Below are 17679 nucleotides of genomic sequence, written 5' to 3' on the forward strand. Positions count from 1 at the left end.
AGGAAAAATCTTTTTAAATTTAATAATATTATATAATAAGTATATTATAAAAGTTACTAAAAATAGATAGTCTATAAGAGCTCATAGCCTAGATATAAGAGCTGTGAGCGACTGTGGGCTCCCTGGGCTCCCTGGGCATATAAGAATGCTGTGAGTCGCGGGAAAAATTGCTGATGTAGCTCTAGTAAGATTAAACAGAACTAGATATCGCGATTTATTTAACGGCATCCTAATCTACGTTCCAAGATAAATAAAAAGATCTATTTAAAGCGCGTTAATTACACAACTCTAGAGATATTAGAGACTTAGTTTAAAGACTTACGGCTAGTTAAGGAGCGATATTCGATTCTACTAACGAATATCTATAATATAAACGAAACTAGTCTCGCTCTAGGCGTTTATAATAATTAATGAGTTATTAGAACTATATTAATAAAGACTAGCTGAAAAAAAAGTCTCTTAAATTACGTTAGTAAGTGACGATCGTCGAAATAATCTCTACTCTCGGTCGCCGTTTATAAGCGTTAGTTATCTTTAAAGACGTTAATCTTTAGACTACCTAGTTCAATTACTCTAGCACTAAATAATACAAAGAAACGATTCTAGATTATTAATATATAACGTCGCTAAACGGCTAGACGTTAAATAAAATTAGATTAACTTAGCTAAATTAGATTTTTTTTATCTTAGATAAAGCTAAACGACGACGCCTATCGACTATTAATCATTAACGACTATAAAAGTTATATTACGTATAAATTTATATATAAATACTTTTAAAATAAAGTCGTCGTCTTCTATTTAATACTATATAGTAGTTATATTCTTTAGTCTCTTAATCTTATCTATTTTTCGTCTCTTAAATATCGTTATCGAGAATAGATAGCTAATTTAGCTGGATTCGACGACGCAGCGCCTATAAAGAAGATAATATTTCTAAAGATTTATCGAATGGCTAATTAGGAAAGTCTTATAGTTAATAATATTAAGACTAGCTAGAAAGTCTCTAGTATTTATCCGTAATATCCTCGAAAAGTAATTCGATCTAGCCTAGTTATTTACGATAATTAAAAGGCTCAGAATACACCTTAAATATCGCCTTCTCGTAAACGACGAGCGTTCGTTAATGAGATTCATCAAACACTAAGAACTAGATTTATTTATAATAATTCTATTCGATTAATTATACGGTAGAAATTAATCTCTTAATCTACTCGTTATTTTATAATTAAGATAGATAAAGTTCTAGAAGAATATAAGTAGTAGTATAGATAGAAGAATAGTTAAATAGCTAGTCTACGGAATGAGATTCATCTCCTAAAGACTAAAGGATAAAAAGGAAAGCTAATCGAGCTCAACGAGGCCTTTACTATCATCGAGACTATACACGAGGCTCTAGAGGTAGAGGCGGCGACGAGGCCTGCGGCGAGGCCAGCGAGGCTTACCCAGAGTGCTAGCATCGTAACCGACCTCGCTGCCGCCGATCCAATGGCGGCGTTTATGACAGTGTTCTCTGTAAATGAGAGTGCTAGTTCAGTATACAGAGTGGTGCGTTACTAGGTTGGTGCGTTACTAGGTTGGTGCGTTACTAGGTTGGTGCGTTACTTGATGGGCAGACTTATCATACTCGATTCCAACGCAGATATCTAACGCTTTGTAGCAGGACAGTCCCAGCGATTGCTCTGCACGTGGCCTTTATCTCGCTAGGTGGTAGCCCAGGTGGTTCCAGCGTCGTTTTGTCATGAATGTCGTACACTTCCAAGGATCTATCGCACGCTTTGGCTTATGCAGAAGCAAAATGCAGTAGCAAAATGCAGTATTTGATTCCTTTTGACCCAGAAGTTCATTCTCCCTGATCCATCCCTCCAGGAGCCGGTTGTCTCCCCATCTGCCTTGCCTTCAGTAATTCATCACACAACAGCAAATTACTCGCAATTCCCTGGCTACTCGCAATACTGTTTCTCAACACGCGAAACCCGTCAAACACACCTTCTTGCACAGGATCCATTGGTTCTCCAGTCACAAGGTCCAATCCCACCACGTTCCCTTCGGTAAATTCATCTTGCAGAGCGGCGAGTGCATCTTGGATGTCATGTCCGGAATTTGCGGCAAGTGTTTTCGGTATGATCAAGAGTGCGTCTGCAAAGGCAGCGACACCCCATTTTGCTTTGCCCTTGACGGTTTTGCGCACTGGTTCTGATGAAAGGTGTGCCGCAGCAGCGATTTGAAACGATCCAGCTCCGGGAACGACGCAACCGTCCACAATAGTGTTGTACACACTCCGTAGACCATCTCGTACCGCATCTGTGATCTGGGTGATGCTGTGCTGATTGGGGCCTTTAATTAGAAGTGTGACAGATTTTGGGTCTTTCACTTCCTCCACAAAGGTGTATTTCTCCTCCCCTAGGGTTTGCTCGCAAACAAGTCCTGCCCATCCAAGCACCGAAGGGTCGAGATCATCTACACTGTTTTGCGCTTTTCCACCACAGACAAGTTGAAGACGTTCCATGTTCCGTCTTTTTGCGCGCCTCAGCGCCAAGATGCCATTCTTGACCAGCACGTCCAAACTCAGTGGATCAATGCCTTTTTGATTGATCACCACAAAGGCCTTTTTGGGATCGGAACCACAAACTTCATTCTTTAAAGCCACGATCTTCTTGAGCTTTTCATCGACAAAGCGACGCTCAGAAGCGACTAATTTGTCTCGTTGTTCGGCGCTGCTGTAATAGAACCCGGAATTGATTTCAGACTTTTCGTATTCGAGGGAAACGTTCAACGTGAGAATGAAAGCGTTTTCTACTCGTTTTGGCATGTCAGGATGTCGCGCTCCATGGTCCAACACCAATCCTCGAATTAAGGTGGTGTCAGAACTAAGTTTGTGTTGCAATTTCATGATTTCGATCATATGTAGGTCGGGTTTTTGCGGAGGCCGGTGAATGGCTAATACAGCGTCAACTATGGAAGGCGTCAACTGTGCAGCAAGAGCGGCATTAATCTTTGTGGAGAGAGAGGTTTTGGCGATCGAGAGGAGCAGATCGCGGTCGACTTCACGGCTGATTTTGAATGTGTCGAGAAATTTAAGAGTCTCAGTTTTGGCAATCTCAAAGCCATCCGTGATAACCCTTGGATGCAAACCTTCCTGGATATATCTGTCTGCTTGCTTCAGAAGCTCTCCAATCAACAACACTACAGATGTCGTGCCGTCGCCAGTGATGTCGTCCTGCGCCGTTGCGGCTCGAGCAATCAGAGTGGCGGTGGGGTTTTGTATTGACATCTCTTTCAGCAAGACCGCTCCGTCTTTTGTGAGTTTTATTTGACCCGACCCGTCGACCAGCATCTTAATTGTGCCCGAAGGGCCCAGGTTCGACTTGAGAACATCTTGGAGGCCTTCTCCCGCGTTGATATTGATTCGAAGTGCCTCTGCTCTGCGACGGGATTCGGCTTTGGGGTTCAAAAGCTGCGTTGCTATGCACGGTCAGATAATAAGTTGCGAAAACAATAAGTTCACTTACCAGACATCTTTTCGTGGTTCAGATCATGATGGAAACACGAGACTCGAAAGATTCAACTTTGACGGCGGGCAGACGTACAATTTCATGCCAAGACAGACCCAAGACAGACCTAGCTCTGGTAATGGAGTACTTGTGCCAAGGCCAAGACGGGGGAATCGGAGAACTTTCAGCTTTGCACTTGTAAAGCTGCGGAATTCTCTTTTTGAGCAAGTCCAAAATTTCGTGGCTCTCTCACGGTCACCATATTGTTTTGATAATTGGCATTATTTATGGCCAGAACTTTTGTCTGCAAGGCCGTGCGAATCCAACTGTTGATTTAAATTCTCCCGGGCTTCATTTCATACTAGAGTCGAGAATACCCTTCTAGCTATAACTCATCCTTTCTCCCCTCGGCACGACCACGACGAGATTGTGCCATGGCCGATTTTCTCTTGCATGAAGGCCCTATGGGCTATTCCATCTTCAAGGTCGTCCACCAGGCTGACACTGTCGGCCACCGTCTGAAAGAAGTTCAAGATGGCGTTCAAGACCTTGCGCGATTCGGCAAGATGGTCGACCTCCTGAGCTTTCTGCCATTCGAGTACGGCTCGCACCTCCCCTCGATTCCAGTCTATGGCTAACTATACATAAGGAGCGGGAAGCAGGCACTATCGGAACTGAACGATATTTCCGAAGGCATCGCATCTGACTTTCTCAAATCCTTCCTCGAACTCAACCTGCCAAAAGCTGGGAAGAAGAACAAAATTATCTTGGGCGTTTCAGACAAGATCCTTGCGGCTAGCATCAAAACAGCATTTCCAAATATCGAGTGCGAGACTGGAGACACAAGCGAGGTCGTTCAGGACATGCTCCGAGGAATCAGACTACACTCCGAGAAGTTGCTCAAACAGCTCCGCGAGGGGGACACTAACACTGCACAGCTCGGTCTGGGTCATGCATACTCCAGAGCCAAGGTCAAGTTCTCTGTGCAAAAAAACGACAATCATATTATCCAAGCTATTGCAATACTCGACCAATTAGATAAAGCCATCAACACATTCTCCATGCGCGTTCGCGAATGGTACTCCTGGCAATTCCCAGAGCTCGTTAAGATCGTCTCAGACAACCACAAGTATGCCAAGGTTGCGCTGTTTGTGAAAGATAAGAAAACTTTGTCTGATGAAAGACTCCACGACCTCGCAGCCGTGGTAGATGATGACGAGGAAGTCGCAAAGAGCATTATCGACGCCGCAAAAACAAGTATGGGTCAAGAGATTTCCGTTTCAGACATGGAGAATGTGACGTTGTTCGCGGAACGAGTGGTCAGCCTTGCGAACTACCGGAAGACGCTGCACACCTACCTTGTCTCTAAGATGGGTGTGGTTGCCCCCAACTTGGCTGCCCTTATTGGGGAAATTGTGGGAGCTCGATTGATTTCTCATGCTGGCAGTTTAACGAACCTATCTAAGTACCCCGCCTCTACCGTTCAGATTCTAGGAGCGGAGAAGGCCTTGTTCAGGGCGTTAAAGACCAAAGGCAACACGCCCAAGTATGGTCTCTTGTACCACTCATCGTTCATTGGAAGAGCTGGGCAGAAAAACAAAGGAAGAATCTCACGGTTTCTCGCCAACAAGTGTTCGATCGCCTCCAGGATCGATAACTTCTCAGAGACTCCGTCAACAATCTTTGGGCAGGCATTAAAGAAACAAGTAGAAGAACGACTAGAATTTTATTCGACGGGGGCACAGCCCACCAAGAACGAGACTGCCATGGTGTGTTTGGAGGATTTGAGGCTTTGGAATCCACGCTGACTTTGGGTACAGAAAGATGCCATGGAAAAGGTTCTTGCAGAAATGAAAGTCGACGGCCCCACCAAAACAGGCGTCTATGCAGATCTTAAAGCGGAGTCAACAGCAACCCAGAACCAGGATAAAGGAAGGAAGGATAGGAAAAAGGGGAGGAAGGATAAGGACAAGGCCGTAAACTCAGACGACGCCAGCAAGAAGGACAAGAAGGACAAGAAGCGGAAGGCAACTGAGATGGACAACGAGGGAGGCGAGAAGAAAAAGAAGAAATCAATACCCAGGGATTAGTGGAGAGTTCGGAAAGGGGTTCTTTCATGCAAGGCGTTGGCGGTCATTTTATTGCGATGTCTGCTAGGAGACATTGAGCCTTGCAAGGCACTGTATTGATTATTCAATAGAGAAGGATACCTTACCCTGTAGTATGTGTCTTATGAGGTGACAATTTGCTGATGCCGCTCCAAGGTCTTTACAGGAATCATAACCGCACGTAGATCAATGACTAGATATTAGCTAGTCCCCATAGCAGTGACAGCCGTCTTCAAACTCTTCGACATACCTTAGATTCTCTGTTGACTGTTGCTAGCAGCAATTATGGAGGCTGCTGTACCCAGGTGCTTTTTCATTAGTTTCTCAGGTACCAACGAAACTCGATTGAGGAATGGGGAGATGGTTACTTACCATCAGATTTTAATTCGCGGAAACATCTATTGGCCAGGCCCAAGGTCATTATATCAGTGGCACCTCGAACACCTACTTCACTCCCAGTTGTCGTTTTGAAATGTGATAACATCCCATGCCGTCTGATGAAGTCGTGGTAACTGGGTCTTCAAGCGTTATCACGCTTTCCCTGACGGACTGCTGGATAGGTCTGCGTAATTCTTTTGGTGCCAACCACTGTTCTACTTCCGCTGTCCTCCAAACTTGAGGCCACAATGACTTCCAACTCCCCAAAGAGAAAGCGAGGCTCCCCTCACCCTCTGGATACAGAAGGACCCATACCCCGTTTATTGAACGAAAGCGATCTGGAAGAATATGATGGAGGCAGCCCTCGAAGCAAAGTTGTGCGGAAGTTCAATGACCTTGAAATTCATGGCCATCAAGCTCACGAAGACCAAGACGCCAGCATGAAACAGAATGACCAGGTCACGATCCCTGCAACGTTATGGGCTGAAGCAACGGGCCAGGAAACCCGGTTTTCGACACCATTAAGCAAACAGAAGCCGGAAAGTGGGACGGACGTCACACGAGGACTTGCAATCGCGGCGACGAAGTCCTCAGAAACAGCTTCCCGCTCCAAATCTCCTCCTCTGGCAGGTGAGATGTCGAATGATTTTTGGCAAGATTTTGAAATTACTGGACATGATCCGGACGACTCCAGTGACGATGGATATGGCATCAACGGGATCGGGTTCAAACCGACGGCGGCAGTTGCCTGGTCAAGGTCACAACGGCGGAAACAACAACTGTCCGACTACAAGAACCGTGAGGCTCGAGAAGCGAGACAACAGAGAAGTGAGAGGAGAAAACGTCTGTTTGACGAAGGCGAGGATGCATTGTCCGTCGAGTCCTCGCCTCGCAAGGCGGCCCGTGTTCGTTTCGAAGACGGCTGAGATTGGCAAAATCAAATGGAGCGCAATTTTCTCTCCGCCCTCCCGACCACGAAACAAACATCATTGACGGCCATAAGATATGCGTATGCAGCAGTGGCAATAATCCCTTTCAGCCTCTAGTCCGTCAACGCCGGACGAAGCAAGCAAATGATCCTTAAGACAACAATAGCATTACCAGAATTTGTACCATTGCCCTCTCCGTTTCCGTTCCTGCTCTTTGATTTCTGCCGCCGCTACCCGTGCAGCATCCTCGGCAGCCTTCTCGCGGGCCTTCTTCTCATGCAGCATTCTCATGCCTTGGACAGCCATTGCCATGCCTCTTGCCTCCTCTCGCCGTCTTTGATCACACCAGTAGTACATTCCGGAGGCTGATAGAGCAAATCCAGCGACTGCCAGGTTGGTAGTGATCAACATGGAGGACAGTCCTAGCATCAAGTCAGACCCTAAAGGTTCAATTTTTCAAAGGTGGGCGGTTCAAGAACCTCTGAGTATAAATCTTAAACCTCCTACTGCGCCTCCGGAAGCTATCCCGACAAGCAACGCATCTCGTGCGCATGGTACCTGATACCAAGAAGGGCCTTTCCCTTCATACGAGAAATTGAAGGCATCTCTCCAGGTCACCTCGGGAGGTTTGCCGCCTGCGGAATTGTAGGTTCCTCCTGCCAGGGTGTTTGCAGATTCCGCAGGATTACCCAGCATCTCCCACATCTTCCCGGCCTGGGTTTTTGGGAAGTCGTGCTTGGATTTCGGTCGCCTCAAGGGACGGCCCTCTGACTGAGGTTGCTCATCTGCGGGAGGTGTGTCAGGCTGCCGCGTATCGTCCGCCATTGTGAAAGACCGTTATGGTGTGTGTATGATGATTGAGAAAAGCTGCGGAGAAAGATGGCGAGGTGGAGAAAATTAACCGGCGTCTCGCGAATACCCATTAAGCGATCTGCCCTACACACGTCGCGTCTTGCGCGTCTTAATTGAACCGCGCCTTTGCGTGTCCTTCGAGACGTCCAATTTTCGGTTATTGCGACGCGCAGATTCACAATACGCTGGAACTTTAAACTCTGGCTTCCTCAGCGTTTACAACGAGGCATTTGCTATGACTCGATCTTTTCAATACCGCATATGGCAAGGATAAGCCGACACTTCGCCTTCTCTCTCGTTCCACAATGCCTGTCCGAAAGCCTTCGCGCTATGGCTCCAATTTGAGACTAGGAAAGGATGCCTCACGCAAGCAACGAACGAAGACAATTGACGCCTCCTCATTGCGCACCACCGAAGCAACCTCTCAAGATGAAAAGGTTCAAGCAACGCGGCTGGCAAACAGCATCGACGACGCCATGGGCTTCCCTAGGTATGATTCGGGCAAGAGAAGGGTGGGTTGGCTGTACAACATGCACAGCACCTCAATTGAGGACCCACGAGTACCAGGTGGTCGCGCGGGGGTCGACTTCTACTTTATCGGGGAGGACGGCGAAAACTTCAAGGCGACGGTCGAATATGACCCATACTTCTTGTTAGCAGTGAAGCGTGGACGCGAGGCCGAAGTCGAGGAGTGGTGCAAACGGACGTTTGAAGGACTTGTCAAGTCAATCAACCGCATAACCAAAGAAGACCTCCAGATGCCGAATCACCTCCTTGGATACAAAAGAACATTCCTTCAACTCACATTTGTGAATGTCTCAGACCTGCTCGCAGTTCGCAAGGCGCTGTTGCCTATTGCAGAGAAGAACAAAGAGAAGGTCAATGCCATGGATACGTATGCAGAGGTTGCTAGTGCAGCAGCGGGCTTTGACGTGTATGACGAAGACCAAGCGACCGATGCCCGACCGAATGGAATTGCAGACGCCAGCGACTACGTTGTCGACATGCGAGAATATGACGTTCCCTACCATGTTCGTGTTACCATCGACAAGGACATCCGCATTGGAAAATGGTATGCGGTCGATGCTAAACACGGCTCAGTCTCTCTAACTTGTTTGGAGGAGCGTTTACAGCGCGCTGATCCGGTAGTCCTTGCATTTGATATTGAAACGACGAAACTGCCCCTGAAATTTCCAGATTCAGTCATTGATCAGATCATGATGATCTCGTACATGATTGATGGGCAAGGCTTCCTCATCACCAACAGAGAAATCGTTTCGGAGGACATTGCCGACTTCGACTACACCCCAAAGGCTGAATATGAAGGGCCATTTCTCATTTTCAACGAGCCAAACGAACGTGCCTGCATTGAACGGTTTTTCTCTCACATTAAGGCAGCTCGACCTACCGTGATCGCAACATATAATGGAGACTTTTTCGACTGGCCGTTTGTTGAAGCGAGAGCCGGCGTCAATGGTATCGACATGTACGCTGAAATCGGATTCCGTAAGAACAGCGAAGATATCTACCAGAGTAACTACTGCGTCCACATGGATTGCTTCTCATGGGTCAACAGAGACAGTTACCTGCCTCAAGGCAGTCGAGGTCTGAAAGCTGTCACGGTCGCCAAGCTAGGCTACGATCCCGATGAGCTCGATCCGGAACTGATGACCCCTTACGCAAGCGAACATCCTCAAATTCTTGCGGAATACTCCGTCTCTGATGCTGTTGCGACGTATTATCTCTACATGAAATACATCCATCCCTTCATATTTTCACTCTGTACAATTATTCCACTCAATCCGGATGATACTTTACGAAAAGGCACGGGCACTTTGTGCGAGATGTTGTTGATGGTCCAGGCGTACCAGAAAAACATTGTGCTGCCGAACAAACACAAAGAACCGAGAGAAGCTTTCTGGGAAGGCCATCTTCTTGAGTCCGAAACGTACGTTGGCGGACACGTGGAGAGTATTGAGGCTGGTGTTTTTCGTGCGGACATCCCTGTCAATTTCGCCATCGATACAACTGCAATCGACGAGCTTGTGCACGATCTTGATGCAGCTCTGAAATTTTGTATTACTGTTGAAGAAAAGAAATCACTAGACGAAGTTACGAATTATCAAGAAATTCGAGCACAAATTGTTGAAAAGTTGGAGGACCTGAAGAATACACCCAACAGAAATGAGCGTCCCCTAATTTACCACTTGGACGTTGCATCCATGTATCCCAACATCATGACTACAAATCGCCTTCAACCTGATTCTATGATTGCTGAATCAGATTGTGCCGCTTGCGACTTCAATCGACCTGGTAAGACATGTGACCGACGATTGCCGTGGGCATGGAGGGGCGAGTTCTTGCCTACCAAGAGAGACGAGTATAACATGATACGCAGAGCGGTGGCGAATGAGACCTTTCCGGGTAAAGGCCTCAAAGCACCCAGACGAACGTTTCAAGAACTGAGTCTGGATGAGCAAGCTGCAATGGTGCGAAAAAGGCTCCAAGAATATTCAAAGAAGATCTACCACAAAATCCACGATTCAAAAACTATCGAACGGGAAGCTATCATCTGCCAAAGGGAGAATCCCTTCTATGTCGACACTGTCCGCGACTTTCGAGATAGGCGTTATGACTTCAAAGGGAAGCAAAAGGTCTGGAAGGGTAAGGCAGAAGCATTGAAATCATCCGGTGCACCAGCTCTGGATATTGAAGAAGCTAAGAAAATGATCGTTCTCTACGACTCTTTGCAGCTTGCACACAAGGTCATTCTCAATTCTTTCTATGGCTATGTCATGCGAAAGGGATCCAGATGGTACTCTATGGAAATGGCTGGTGTTACTTGTCTGACTGGAGCGCACATAATTCAAATGGCCCGGGAGCTTGTGGAACGAATCGGTCGACCGTTGGAGCTAGACACCGATGGAATTTGGTGTATGCTTCCGGCGACTTTCCCAGAGAATGTTGTTTTCACATTGAAAAACGGAAAGAGAATGGCTATTTCTTATCCTTGCGTGATGCTCAACCACCTTGTTCACGCACGGTTTACAAATCATCAGTACCAGAGTCTGGTGGACCCGGTCACGTTCAAATATGAAATACACAGCGACAATTCAATCTTCTTTGAGGTTGACGGCCCTTACAAGGCGATGATCCTCCCAACCTCGAAGGAAGAAGACAAGAATTTGAAGAAACGATATGCAGTGTTCAACCACGATGGAAGTCTCGCCGAATTAAAGGGGTTTGAGGTCAAGCGCAGAGGCGAGTTGAAGCTCATCAAAATTTTCCAGACTCAGATTTTCAGATTCTTTCTAGAAGGCAGCACTCTGGCGGAGACATACGGAGCAGTGGCTCGAGTCGCAAACCGCTGGCTTGACGTCCTGCATTCACATGGATCCACTCTTGCTGATGAAGAGCTGATTGATTTGATTTGCGAAAACAAGAGCATGACCAAGACCCTCGATGAATATGGAGGCCAGAAATCGACGTCGATTACAACCGCGAAGCGATTAGCAGAGTTCCTGGGAGACCAGATGATCAAGGACAAAGGACTGAATTGCAAGTATATCATTTCAGCAAAACCCAGAAATACACCAGTCACAGACCGAGCCATTCCCGTTGCGATATTTTCAGCGGATGACGGTGTCAAACGTTTCTTCTTGCGAAAGTGGCTCAGGGAGGACCCATCGGATATGGATCCCAGAGCCGTGATCGACTGGGACTATTACCTGGAGCGCCTTGGCTCTGTCATTCAGAAGCTCATCACAATCCCTGCTGCTCTGCAGAAGATCAGGAACCCTGTGCCGCGTGTTGCACATCCAGACTGGTTGCAAATGCGAATTACTGCAAAGGAAGACAGATTCAAGCAGAAGAAGATGACGGACCTTCTCGAGAAGCGACCCATTACTGAGCACTCCGTCAATCTCTTGGAGCATCAACTTCCTGCTGGTGGAGACATCGAAGACGCCCTAAGGACTGAAATCAAGTCTCAGACGCAAGTCACCAAACCTGCAAAACGAAAGGCCTCCGAATCAACGAACTGTGCCCCTGTTGATTCTCTTGCGTCTTTCCATCATAATGCTCCGCCGATTGACGACGACTATCGAGGCTGGCTGCAGCACCAGAAAAGGAAATGGAAGTTACAAAAGCAAGCCAAGGCGCGACGACGTCAACTTTTTGGAGAAAGACCAAACGTAGCTACAGATTCCATCAGCAGCTTCTTCCGCAACCAAGCGGAAATGATGTACACCAATACCTGGCATGTTCTGCAATTACGCCAAGGAGATTCCCCCGGCGAAGTAACAGCTTTTCTTATCATCGAGAAAAAGATTCACTCCTTGAAAATCAAAGTCCCTCGCACACTGTATCTTAACCTTAAAGGCGAAGAGCTTCCCAATGTGGATATACCAGGCTGTGATGTCGAAAAGGTCAGCCACGTGCTACCGAATGGCCATCCATCAGTCCACCTGTTTCAATTGACGATGCCTGAAGAGACCTACTTACGAGAAGAAGAGTCGGTATCCTTATTGTGCAACCATCCCAGTGTGGAAGGCGTTTATGAGCGTCAATTGCCGCTTTTTATGCGAGCCCTACTGAAACTGGGCAATATGTGCTCTTTCGATGAGAGTCAGAAAGGTGTCCTTGGGAAGGGCCTTGAACAAGGCTTTGATTTATCGGCGCTCCTTAGGAGTGATGCACAGTCGACGTACCTAGAAGACGCCAGCTCCCTAGGATATATCTACTTGTATCACGTTGCTGCCGGTGACCGGAATGTATTCGCACTCTTCTCAACCACTAAGCCAGAGGCGCATATCATTCTCATGAGTCGAAGCCGTGACACTCAGCTCCCCAATGCCGACAAGATATATGCCGATCAATATCGCCAAAAAGTCCAAGATGAAGCCCTGATGCAAACCACCTTCGAATATCAACCTTGCGTAAGTTTCAAGATTTCGCAGGTGACAACAAAAAGAAAGGCACACCTTGAGCTGGCGGATATATTGAAGAAGTGGCGGTCGGACGAGGTGAAGCCAACAATACTTCTGCTCCAGACAACTGTGCACAAGAAGCTGATGCACGATATCCGATCCGTTAGGGATTATCCCGTCATATGTCTGCCAGCAGAGCAATCTGACATAGATCTCCCTTCCTTGGCTTGGCAGGGTCATGCTATCAAGCACTTAATCTCTCACTATTTCAACATGTCCGGCTGGTTGGCGCATCTGATTGAGCTTGCTCGATACGGTGATGTACCTCTGTGCAACCTTGAGAGGGACGATCCTCGGTTTCTCATCGATTTGGCCTATGCTCGGAGGTTGAAGAGAAGCAACGTCATTTTGTGGTGGTCTGATCAAGCTCGCCCAGACCATGCTGGGCATGAGCGTGATGATATTTTGGGTCCACTCACCGAAATAGTTGAGATGCCCTCGATTAACAACCCAGGAGCCTACACATCTGTATGCGTCGATGTATCGGTGCAGAATCTAGCAATCAACACTATATTGACCTCATCCATCATCAACGATCATGAAGGCTCCACAGAGTCCGCTAGCTTTAACCCGACGGCAGAAGAAGAAAATCAGCTCAACTCCAATACGATCAAGTCGAATGGAGGATTTGCTCAAGCAGCACTGGAAGTACTCCGGGAGATGGTCAAGTCGTGGTGGGGGGAGGCTTGTCGCGGTCATCGACTCGCAGACGTAATGGTTCAACATTTAGTCCGATGGGTCGAAGCCACTGCTTCCTGTCTTTACGATCGACATCTGCACTATTATGTGCAGATGATGTCAAAGAAGGCGCTGCAGCAGCTCATCACCGATTTCCGACGAGTGGGATCACATGTTGTTTTCGCGAGCCCGACACGGTTGCTTCTGCAAACGTCAAAACAAGACGTCGAAAACGCATATGCATATTCCCAGTACATTCTCAAGTCGATCCAACAAAAGCCGCTTTTCCATTTCCTTGGACTCGAGGTCAAAGACTACTGGGATATCCTGCTTTGGTATGACGCATATAACTACGGCGGTAAAGGTACCTCCACGATGACAGAGGACACTAATCACTTTAGTCTCGAGACTGTTGTCCACTGGCAGATTTCACAGTTCCTCCCGCTGCCTTTGCAACCTGTTTTTGACGACTGGGTCATTACTTTCATCGAGTTGCTGCAGAACCTGAAAAGGCCACAAAGCTCATCTGAGAGTATATCGTCCACGATTCGGCCTACGCAAATGGCCTCTCCGTTCGTCAGTCTGACAGGAGATTCAACCAGCACCGAGGTCACAACCGTCCTCCAAGACCAGTTCTCCAAACCACTGAAGAGACAAATCACGAGCTTGATCCGTCGTCAACGGGAGGAACTATTACATCCCGAATTGGCCAGCGACTGGACATTTCCCTCTTTGCCTGGTGGTACTCTAGAATCAAGCGACTTGCGCCATCCTCACGATCCAGTCCTCGAGCTAGTTAAATCGCTCATGCAGCTCATCTCTTTGTCCAAGCCTCTCCAGCTTGAGGCACGGCTTCTCCGCAAAGAGCTCCTCGCCCTATTCGACGTCCGCGAGTTTGGAAAGGAGGCCCGATTCGAAAACCCCAGTGCGAGTTTACGCTTCGAGAATCTGGTCTGTGACACCTGTACCATGACTAGGGATCTGGACCTGTGCCGTGACGAGGATATTCTACCTGATGTAAATGAAAGTGGAGAGGCAAGCAATAAGCCTTGGACCTGCAATAGTTGCGGGACGGAGTACAACAAAATCGTTCTTGAGGAGAGACTCATTGCGAAGATTCACGCAATATTATTGGCTTGGCAGACGCAGGATATTAAATGCAAGAAGTGCAGTGTTTTGCAGGGTGACGACGGTGTATTTGCCGATCATTGTTCATGCGGTGGAGAGTGGGTTGCCACGGTAAACATCAAAGACATTAGGGAGAGATTAAAGGTCGCGGAACGTGTAGCGGGAATGTATGGGCTGAGAATGTTGAAGGCTGGTGTTGAGGAGGTCAAGATTATGTGTACGATTTCATGAGGACATGGGAAATGAACAATTGTGCATATTGATTCCCCCACGGTCAGTGAATTCTGGAGAAGTAGAGGCAGTCGTTCCTCCATATGAACAATTGTTCATTCTATCATATCGCAGTTCATTCCACCGGCCCAGCAAATGGACCCCGCTATGGCCACAATTCTAGCAAGCATGGAGGTGGAACACGTCTTTGCTTGCTGCGTTGGCCTTTCCAGGCACACCTTGGTTGTCGGACATGAAGAATTGCTCCTATACGTATTAAATACCCCAGGCACAAGCGCATAGTAGACATCATTTGATTTGAATAATGGCAAACCTTGTCAACCTGTGCATTGTGTCGGTGCGTTACCTGCAGAATATGCGCAACAGAGCGGCTACATACACTCCACCGTACTCCGCACAAGGCTGGCTGCGCTAAGGTGAAATGCTCGTCCGTGCGAAGCAAGAGGTGCCCTTCCGTTCCAACTCATCGATATACCATGCTTGACCATCGTACTCCTACGTACTCTGGTCGACGGTTTACCACTTCTTTTCCTCTGCCTTTGTCAGAATCTGTCGGTATTTCTTCCATCCACAGTCCATTTCTTCATTCAAGGTGGGCAAGATGGACTATTTCACAATGCAGATGAAGTAACATTACTTTCCCCGACTCTCGTACTCTAGCATTATTCTCGCCGCAAGCTGCATCAAGCTAGCAATTATCATCTAGATTGCGCGTCTCTTCTGGTCGCCTACCTTCTTTCGCTCTGCCAACCTACTTTTGTCAACATGGACGGCGCGGCGCAGAATCGACCCACCCAGCCTGCGCCGCAGCAGCAGGCATCCCTGATTCGGCCTGAGCAAGTTCAGAGACTGCCTCAGCTTAATCCGACCCAGAAACAGCAGTTCGAACAAGGCGTGAGGAGATTCTGGGAGATTTTGAACACCACGCCTCAAACAGATCCCAAATATACTGAGGCATACACAAACCTTGTCAAGACCTCGAGCCAACTCATGGCGGGCATGAAACAGTGGCAGCAGCGAAAGCAGATGGCTCAACAACACGCAGCTCAACAACAGACCTCGGTTCAGGCGCAGACACAGGTACAAACACAAGCACAGGGACAGGGACAGGGACAGGCACCAAGGGCGACGGGCCAACCTGCCCAACCACAAGCGGCCGCAGCACAAGGTCAGGGCGGAGGCAGCGCTGTACAATTCAGTCAGCTCTTGCCCGAGATCCAACGCAAAGTAAACGAGCAGCACTTTTATTACCCGCCGGCAATGACAAAGGGGAGTGAACCTGCGGAAGTGTGGTTACGCGAGGCAAAGGCCAGGTTGGGTCAAGCATTGCAAAGACTTCAAGTTGCCAAGCAGAAGAAGGCCGAATTTCAGCGACAGGCTCAGCAGCGCCAAGCAGCAGGGAATCCGTTGACTGCAAACGAAACGGAAGTTTACAACAATAAGATTGCGCAGTGCGACCGGGCGGTCAATGAGAGCACCTCATTTATGAAGAAATTCAATGAGCAGCAGGAACAATTTCGAGCCGCGCAGCCTCAACACCAGTTCTCAAAACAGGGTGTACCCGTTGGTGAGGGAGCAGAAACTCCTGCCGCACCCCATATGCAACCTGGTATTCAAGCCCCTACTGCCCATTCCATCAGCAGTGCTGTTTCGGCCGCACGTAACCAAGCAAGCGCCGCACAAGCAGGCAGCCCGACTGCACCTGCACCTCAAGTCGGTCAAGGCAGTGGTGCAGTCACTCAACATACGCTCATTACAGGGACTCAGACACAGTTCCCCCAAGCCGGCCAGGGGGATACATCTGCAGGCCCTCGCCCAACATCCCATCAAGGTCAAGCTATGCCTCCTTTACAACAAGCTGCGTCTGCGGGCTCTCATCTTCACCCACTCAACACCAGCATCAACGGCATCAAGACTGCTACGCCCAATATTACCAAAAATTTGCAAGTTCCTGAGCCTAAACCCGTGGCAATGCCTCCATCTCGACCAACTTTGACCGGTGGCGCCGGGGTGGGACTGCCTGGTCAGCTGGCGCAGCCCGCCATCACCGCATTGCCTGGGTATGTACTGGAGTCGAGCGAAGATGGGCGAATTCTATCCAAAAAGAAATTGAACGAATTGGTACGCGAGGTTTGCGGCCCAGGCCCAGACGAGCAGCTCGACCCTGAAGCCGAAGAAGTAAGCTGTAGTTATTTCCAAGTCAGATGGTATATGCTAACACTAGCCAGATCTTTCTCTCAATTGCCGACGATTTCGTTGACGAACTTGTCTCATCAGCGTGTAAGCTTGCAAAGCTCCGTGGCTCGTCAAGTCTAGAGCTGCGCGACATTCAAATCGTTCTCGAACGCCAATACAATATTCGTGTGCCGGGGATTTCAACCGATGAGATTCGAACCGTACGAAGACCACAACCTGCGCCAGGGTGGGCACACAAAATGAGTGCTGTTCAAGCCGCCAAACTAACAGGAGGTGGAACTGCTACGGCTGCGACTGGCACAAATGGAAAGGAGAACTGAGTGTGTTTATCCTAAAATGGGTATGTACTTACGACTCTTAACAATGCGCAGGCGTTCGAAGGAGGGCGAGCGGAATGGCGCGAGAGGTGATTATGAGCATGGGCAGACGGCATAAAATTCAGGGAAGGCGTACCTTCTCGTCCCTTACAAGCCCGAGAGATCAGGTGACCCCGAGGTATTGTAATGCACTTCACGAAGCATCATTCGGCATGGAATACCCCATGGCGCGGGAGGTCAAGAGGAAATCGATGTCTTGATACTCTGTACATCCCAAATCAAAGTTCAAGATTGCCATCGAGCAACTACAGTATCATTGCAGCCTACCCAGTACAACGTTTCCTTAAGGGCTAACCAGGGGATGTCTGATGCGTCCTAAT

The 17679-nt window shown here is 48.1% G+C and overlaps 6 protein-coding genes across 6 annotated transcripts; 4 read left to right on the forward strand and 2 right to left on the reverse strand.

Annotated features, from left to right (window-relative positions):
- Positions 1 to 1843: 1843 nt before the first annotated feature.
- Positions 1844 to 3519, reverse strand: A1O5_13191 (T-complex protein 1 subunit zeta; the record flags this gene model as incomplete). Its single annotated transcript, XM_007753758.1, has 2 exons — positions 1844 to 3465; positions 3513 to 3519. The coding sequence occupies 2 exons, from the start codon at positions 3517 to 3519 to the stop codon at positions 1844 to 1846; spliced, it is 1629 nt and encodes a 542-aa protein (XP_007751948.1).
- Positions 3520 to 3928: 409 nt separating this feature from the next.
- On the forward strand, positions 3929 to 5584 carry A1O5_13192 (uncharacterized protein; the record flags this gene model as incomplete). Its single annotated transcript, XM_007753759.1, has 3 exons — positions 3929 to 4092; positions 4144 to 5263; positions 5315 to 5584. 3 exons carry the CDS (start codon positions 3929 to 3931, stop codon positions 5582 to 5584), a joined length of 1554 nt encoding a protein of 517 aa, XP_007751949.1.
- A 644-nt stretch (positions 5585 to 6228) lies between these two features.
- A1O5_13193 (uncharacterized protein) lies at positions 6229 to 6906 on the forward strand (the record flags this gene model as incomplete). The annotated part of the gene is made up of 1 exon (XM_007753760.1): positions 6229 to 6906. The coding sequence occupies one exon, from the start codon at positions 6229 to 6231 to the stop codon at positions 6904 to 6906; it is 678 nt and encodes a 225-aa protein (XP_007751950.1).
- Positions 6907 to 7077: 171 nt separating this feature from the next.
- Positions 7078 to 7734, reverse strand: A1O5_13194 (uncharacterized protein; the record flags this gene model as incomplete). Its single annotated transcript, XM_007753761.1, has 2 exons — positions 7078 to 7331; positions 7389 to 7734. The coding sequence occupies 2 exons, from the start codon at positions 7732 to 7734 to the stop codon at positions 7078 to 7080; spliced, it is 600 nt and encodes a 199-aa protein (XP_007751951.1).
- A 332-nt stretch (positions 7735 to 8066) lies between these two features.
- On the forward strand, positions 8067 to 14786 carry A1O5_13195 (DNA polymerase epsilon catalytic subunit A; the record flags this gene model as incomplete). Its single annotated transcript, XM_007753762.1, has 1 exon — positions 8067 to 14786. The coding sequence occupies one exon, from the start codon at positions 8067 to 8069 to the stop codon at positions 14784 to 14786; it is 6720 nt and encodes a 2239-aa protein (XP_007751952.1).
- Positions 14787 to 15551: 765 nt separating this feature from the next.
- Positions 15552 to 17302, forward strand: A1O5_13196 (transcription initiation factor TFIID subunit 12; the record flags this gene model as incomplete). The annotated part of the gene is made up of 2 exons (XM_007753763.1): positions 15552 to 16964; positions 17015 to 17302. The coding sequence occupies 2 exons, from the start codon at positions 15552 to 15554 to the stop codon at positions 17300 to 17302; spliced, it is 1701 nt and encodes a 566-aa protein (XP_007751953.1).
- Positions 17303 to 17679: the final 377 nt, after the last annotated feature.

This window comes from Cladophialophora psammophila (genome assembly GCF_000585535.1).
Source record: "Cladophialophora psammophila CBS 110553 chromosome Unknown aczJe-supercont1.44, whole genome shotgun sequence".
Lineage (NCBI taxonomy): Eukaryota > Fungi > Ascomycota > Eurotiomycetes > Chaetothyriales > Herpotrichiellaceae > Cladophialophora > Cladophialophora psammophila.